Source organism: Verticillium alfalfae, genomic scaffold (assembly GCF_000150825.1).
Source record: "Verticillium alfalfae VaMs.102 supercont1.12 genomic scaffold, whole genome shotgun sequence".
NCBI classification, from domain to species: domain Eukaryota; kingdom Fungi; phylum Ascomycota; class Sordariomycetes; order Glomerellales; family Plectosphaerellaceae; genus Verticillium; species Verticillium alfalfae.
The window spans coordinates 725,731-732,304 of record NW_003315027.1 but is presented as its reverse complement, the minus strand read 5'-3'; the positions used below and the strand labels follow the sequence as shown (position 1 = coordinate 732,304).

At 56.5% G+C, this 6,574-nt stretch overlaps 3 protein-coding genes across 3 annotated transcripts; all 3 read left to right on the top strand.

Annotated features, from left to right (window-relative positions):
• Positions 1-542: 542 nt before the first annotated feature.
• On the top strand, positions 543-2,597 carry VDBG_08459 (sugar transporter family protein; the record flags this gene model as incomplete). The annotated part of the gene is made up of 4 exons (XM_003001368.1): positions 543-758; positions 876-1,088; positions 1,378-1,866; positions 2,010-2,597. 4 exons carry the CDS (start codon positions 543-545, stop codon positions 2,595-2,597), a joined length of 1,506 nt encoding a protein of 501 aa, XP_003001414.1.
• Positions 2,598-3,875: 1,278 nt separating this feature from the next.
• Positions 3,876-4,887, top strand: VDBG_08458 (predicted protein; the record flags this gene model as incomplete). Its single annotated transcript, XM_003001367.1, has 2 exons — positions 3,876-4,013; positions 4,093-4,887. The coding sequence occupies 2 exons, from the start codon at positions 3,876-3,878 to the stop codon at positions 4,885-4,887; spliced, it is 933 nt and encodes a 310-aa protein (XP_003001413.1).
• Positions 4,888-5,795: 908 nt separating this feature from the next.
• VDBG_08457 (predicted protein) lies at positions 5,796-6,574 on the top strand (the record flags this gene model as incomplete). Its single annotated transcript, XM_003001366.1, has 3 exons — positions 5,796-5,977; positions 6,304-6,358; positions 6,457-6,574. Coding segments are annotated over 3 exons (354 nt in total), but the record flags the coding sequence as incomplete, so codon positions are not given.

Here is a 6,574-nt window from a genome sequence, read left to right as displayed (position 1 = left end):
GGGGGGAACAAAGGGCACGCGCGTGATAGGGACAAAAGTCAATTATATACCAAAATTGTCTATAAACAACATTTGGCGGCTGTGGGACACCCCAGGGCGCCCCGGAGAAGCTTATTCTCTTCTGCCCGTGTCTGGGGTGAAGGGGGCTCGAAAGGAGAGACTACTTACTACTGTGTCTGCCCTTTCGCTGGCGCCGTCCTTCGTGGACCCGCCACCGGCCGCCTTTTCTCGGCACTTCCGTGCCGGGTGCGACATGTCGACGTCAGCCCCAGACAGACGACACCCTCCTAGAGCCCACTGCCGGTGAAAGACGGTCGCCTGCCAGTGACAGCCTGTGCAGTGTTGCATCATCACGACGAGTCATGCCTCTGGGGTTGGGAAATACGAACCCCGCGTGTGGGCGCGCGCCATGAAATGATAGCTATATCAGAGCTGGCCGCCACCTCTGGCTTGTGTCTCGTGAGGGTTTGGTGCCTCAGAGCTTTCACGACTGATCCTTTTCCTTCCTAGTGAGTCGAGGCACGTTGAGATCCAGAAGCAACATGGCAGCACACGAGAATATGGGCGTCGACCCCGATCCGCAGCCCAGGGTCAACGAATCCAAGGCATCGCACGCCGACATGACGGCCGGCCGCTACCTCGCGACCAGGTTCAGCACCTTGAAGCCGCCGATGCTGGCCGCGCCGAACCCCTGGCGTCTCGTGAGAATGCTGAACCGCCACCAATGGGCGTTCTTCGGCGTGGCCTTTGCCGCCTGGGTATGTTTGCCACGTTCCCTTTTCCTCGTAACGGTGTTGCGCTGTTCGTCGTGACGGTGAAAACGGCATCCTACGGGTCGTGAACCAATAGAAGCTGACGCAACAACACGACGACAGACGTGGGATGCCTTCGACTTCTTCACCGTTTCCCTGACCGTGACGCAACTGGCGAAGGAGTTTGGCAAGACGAAGACGGACATCACGTGGGGCATCACGCTGGTGCTCATGTTCCGTTCTGTGGGCTCTGTCATCTTCGGTATCGCCGCCGATCGATACGGTCGCAAGTGGCCGTTTGTCGTCAATAATCTGCTATTCGTCATTCTCGAGCTGGTGAGTTGTCATCTCCTTACACCGCTTGGTCGCGGATTGAGCCCATGGGATACATTGGGCTGCGTCGTGTTGGGCACCAAGAGAGGCGAACACGAACCCCCGTCCCCAGCCGCCTGTTCGTCGCAACAATACACAATGGGTCGTGGGGAGAGGGTGGCTTTGCTGCACGCAATCGCCCTATAATATGGCCCTAGTCCGTCGCTGGGGGCGCATACCGGGGGTGGAAATCAGCCTCATCACGACGTCGAACGTTGCTGCGGTGAACTCCCGTGCTAACTTGCGATGGTAGGGAACCGGCTTCTGCCAGACGTATCGGCAATTCCTGGTGTGTCGTGCACTGTTTGGCGTCGCCATGGGCGGCCTCTACGGTAATGCCGCTGCCACGGCGCTGGAGGATGTCCCTGAAGCGGCCCGCGGCCTCATGAGCGGCATATTGCAACAAGGTGTTAGTTCGCGCTCCTCTGCTGCCCAATTTGTTTGCCTCACTGACACGTACGTGCTCACGCAGTACGCCTTTGGATACTTGCTCGCTACAGCGTTTGCCAGGGGCCTCGTCGACACGACGCCCCACGGTTGGCGCCCGCTCTTCTGGTTCGGAGCCTGCCCGCCCGTCCTCTTCATCATCTGGCGACTCATGCTGCCCGAGACGCAGACGTTTCTCGCCCACAAGCGCCTGCGCGAGCACGCCGCCCACCAGCACGAGACCACAGCCAGCGCTGACGGCTCCCCGCAGCGGTCCGTCACGTCGACCTTCCTCCAGGAGGGCAAGGTCGCGCTGGTCCGTCACTGGAAGGTCCTCAGCTACCTCGTCCTCCTCATGGCCGGCTTCAATTTCATGTCCCACGGCTCGCAGGACCTGTACCCGACCATGCTCAAGAACCAGTTTGAATTTCTCGGCGAACCTTCGTCACCGTCACTCAGGTCGTGCCCAATCTCGGCGCCATGCTCGGTGGCAGCACCGTCGGCTACTGCTCGCAAATCTTTGGGCGCCGCTTCAGCATCCTCTGCTGCTGCGTCATGGGCGGCGCCATGCTGTACCCCTACACCTTTGTCTCGAACTCGCGCGTCATGGCCGCCGCTTTCTTCATGCAGTTCGCGGTCCAGGGCGCCTGGGGTGTCATCCCCATCCACCTCATGGAGCTCAGCCCCGGCGCCTTCCGGACCTTTGTCGTCGGCACGGCCTACCAGCTCGGCAACCTCGCCTCGAGCGCGAGCTCGACCATCGAGTCGCGCCTCGGCGAGAACTTCCCCCTGGCGCCCACGGCTAAGGGTGAGACGCGCTACGACTACGGCCGCGTCATTTGCATCTTCATGGGCTGCGTCTTCGCCTATGTCATTGTGCTGACCATCCTGGGTCCCGAGCGCCTGCGCCGGAGCTTTGACGTCGAGGACGACGATGATGCGCGCGAGGTCGCCGGTATGGAGACCATTGGCGGGGCGGGGCGCGACAGGGTGCTGGGCGATGAGGAGATGGGCCACCAGGAGAAGAGCGCTGTGCATCGCGAGTAGGGAGCGTGGCAGGGCAGGAGAATGGGCGAGCGGGCGAACGAGCCACAGGCCAGACGCTGTGCATATTATGTCTCATCTACCGCTGAGTGAGTGGTACATGTGGTACGGCGGCACAAGATCTGGCCGCGACGTATCTGAGATAACCTGAAACGAAACGACGTCTTTCGCGATACCTTCCAGTGATCTGATGTATCTGTACACGCTCCCAATGGCCGTGGCTGTGTAGAGGCTAGCCTTCAGGCTCAAATGTACCATGGATCGTCGGTCGCCTTGATCGGAGTCGAGCGGTGATCCGAAGAGCGGTCAGCGGCGAGGCGCCGGACTGCTCGACGTCGGGTTGCGCCTCAACGCCAATCATCACAGCTGGGCGGCATGTAGGGAGCTAGAATGACTTCCACGATGGGCATGGGAGATGCCTCGTGAGCAGCCTCCCGGGCATCGATTCAGTCTGAGTACATCTGCTTCACGCATCAGGTACCTTTTTTCACCCTGGGAGAAACGAGGGGGCGCATGTGCTTTTGGGCCGAGGAGGAGGTCAATTGGGCGGCGATTTGGTGTGAAGCTCTTGCGATATGGAGGGCGGGCATGGAACACCATTCGTAAAGTGTCCCTCACGATCTCTGTGCTCGTGCTTCAGAACTCGCACTGAACAGAGACGGGCGGGAAGAGTCGGTGGAAAATGGACTTAAAAGAGCCGGAATTTGCTCTCGCCTCTCAATCATCGCCCGGACTTTCATTCATCGTCTTCTTCACTCGCTACATTGATTCTCTACCGCTGAGTTTCGCCAAGTCAGGCATTTGCGAACCATCACTCTCGTCCTTGCCTTACACAGATGTACGGGGGGAATGGTACGGTGTAAGACCGAACAAGGTATCAACACGCGAGAAAAGGAACTGAGATCTCTTCAGTAACGTTTCGTATACAGAGGAGGTCGCGATACCGCGTGTTAGCTCGTTCATGCTGGGCAGTTGGCTGAAGATACCAAAGGAGTCCCTGTGCGTAAATGATCGACTTGCAGTTGGATACAACAAGGCGGAAGAGTGTCCCTCAGAAGCAGAAATACTGCGACAAGTCGAGAGAGATAATTGAGAGCTTCAACAGTGTCATCAACCGAGGCTAGCTAGGGTTCACCGAATCGAGGGTCGACTCTTGCGGAGCGCGACTATCGACCTGGTTCCTGACCCGATCAACAATACAGGGTCAGCCCTTTTCAGACGGACGTGGCAGGGTTACAGTACCTCCACCACAAGAAGTGTCCCGCCGGCAATCTTCACGCCATGGCGCGCGAATGGTACGGTTGCATATTCGCAGACGAGTTCCGAGAGCTCTACGACATGGCAACAACCCAGCCTTTTAAGGCATGCAAGCAACCTTTCTCCAAGATAGGACCTCTGCGGTTGGTGGTTTGCCTGACAGTATGTGCGGAAATTGACTAACAATGGATGCAGCGATCACCTGAAAAGATGCCACTCGCCAAGTTATAACTGTGTGAAGTGTCAAGCTCGTTGCGGGTGCCGAGATCCTGCTGGCTTTATCGAGGCCCATCGCCTCGGGCACGAGTGCCAGAAGAACGGCGCACACATCACATCCTTCCACCCGTACATTATGACTCCTGAACAGTACGATCGATATTCCAGAGTGGACTTCCGCAACAAATTCGTCTGGGACGGACAAAGATATGTCGCGAGGGCTGGCCTGAGTTTGGGGACTGAGGTCGAAATCATCCGCCGATCTATTTGGCCGCTGAAGGGCGATAAACCAGAGCCCCGTCTGGCCCTGTCGCTACCCATGGATCGCTGGAATGAGCGCCAAACACTGATCGGCATGAGACCGACAGCGCCATCTTCTTTACCAGCCCTGCTTCGACAACACGTCTATCAGCCCCCAGAAGGAAGTATCCAGAGACGTGCTTTGTTGGACTCTGGCTACGGTAGTAGTGAAGGGATCACGAGGGGCATGAGGAAGCTGGCCACATCGCGCTCAGAGCTGCAGTCAGGCCAACAACACCTGCAGCAAGGCGGTGCATACATGAACGCGTTTACGTCAGGGGTTGGGAGTAAATTCAGCGACGACTCGATTTTGAACTCGGCGACGGCGATTGAGAGCATGAATACCGGGTATCCGCAGGATCTAGATGACGAACAGATCATGGAAGACGAACCTGTCAACAATGACTTGATCGACAATGGACCAGAGAGCTACACGGACGCAGAATGGCATTACCTCTTTCGCACCTTCACCCACCTTGTAGACCTGGCTGAGAACCAAGACGCAGAGCCATTCGTGTAGGACCGAAAGGAAGATAATGAGAAAATGAAGAATTGCCGAGCTTTTGCATTGCCTACCAAGCATAGAATCCGACCGTGAAACCAAGTGGACAGAGGAGTGTGACATCGTGCCAGGCCTTGCTCCGTAGATTTGGGCCAGCTATTCTGATCGGCAACGCTCGGTAAACTATGCATGCGATTTTACTCCTGGTTCAAGATAACACAATGTAGAAGAGATAGTATCAGTTCGTTTGATAGAGCCGGTTCGTTGGAAACAGAGAGAAAGGCAGCTCCACGCGACAATACGCCCGGATCGTCTCTCCTGCGCCTTAGACTAGAGGGCACCCCAGGCAGGCAGCATCACCGCATCAACAACGAGCCAGTAGGGGTAGGTTAGGAAATCGCACCGCAAATTTGGGCACAAGGTTGGTACTATAAATTTTGCCAACTCAGTGTACTCATGCTGCTGGGCCATCTTCCTTCTTAATTCCCGTCCGTCTCAGAATCAAACATATCTTAATCTACCGCTGACTGATTCGGCCTTTCTCTGCTTGCCATGAGCGACTGTGGTGTAGAGTAAGTGCACATCTCTACCGTCGAGGTACCTCCGCCTTCAATGCTAGCTGAGCCGGCCGGCTGCCCGGCCGCCGGTCACTAATAAGACAACAGCGAACCAACAAACATTGGCACCACCAAGCCGCCCGCCCGTTCGTTCATGCTCGGGAGTTGGCTCCTGACCCAACAGTCCTCCGCTGTCACCGAATTACTGTTCTTAGATACCGCACTGGAAGCCAGTGGCTGGAAGCGATTACAGACACGCGAGGAGAACTGTCGCAGGATCTGTGAGATAATCGCAAGGTCCATTCGTTGAAAACTACTTCCGAGACTCGCTTCGACGTGAGAAGTCGGAAGATAATAACCCAACTAGCCATGGCTGATGCCCATGGACGCCCCGGGGGCAGGCGTGCTCCCCGGCTGCTCCCCCGCCCTGGAGTCGCAGTGCCGATGGTTCACCCGCCGGTGTCCCCACCCAATGCCGAAGTCTTCCTTTGCCCGTTTGTTGCTTTCGACCCGCAGCGTTACTTATCGGAAGAACAAGCAATGGGAAGCTCGTGCGTGCAGACAGCCTTCAAGGGCATAGCGAAGTTGAAGTACTCATTCCGGATGGATACACAGCACAGAACCAGAAACCGTATACTAATCAAGGAGTAGTGAGCACATTAAACGTCATCACAGCCGCCGTTTCAATTGCCCAGACTGCGGTGAGAGAATCGAGTCACAAAATCAAGAGAGCTGTAATACGAAAGAGAAAGAGCCATGTGAAAAGCGGGTGCGATCTGGATTTCACCCCCAAATTATGACTTGGGAGCAGGATGACAACTTCACTCGGGTCGATTTCCGCAAGGCACGTCAGAAGCGTTGCAATTTTATAACACAGTACTTGGTTGTCTGTCAAGCTCTATGGCCAGGGCGTGACATTTCACAGAGCATGTGTAAGTCTCTCTCTTCCACATACAGCCACTACCAGCAGGATCATACCCCCTTTGGCAGCCTCCCTGACATTGTGTGTCGTGCATTAGACAAATACCAGATTCTGGCACGGTACCAACCAACAGTACCTGAGACGCCCATGGCAGGTCTCCGTGCCCCCAATGGCGATAATGACCGACACGGCACAGTCGGGGACTCGATGGGCTCGACTTCAGAAT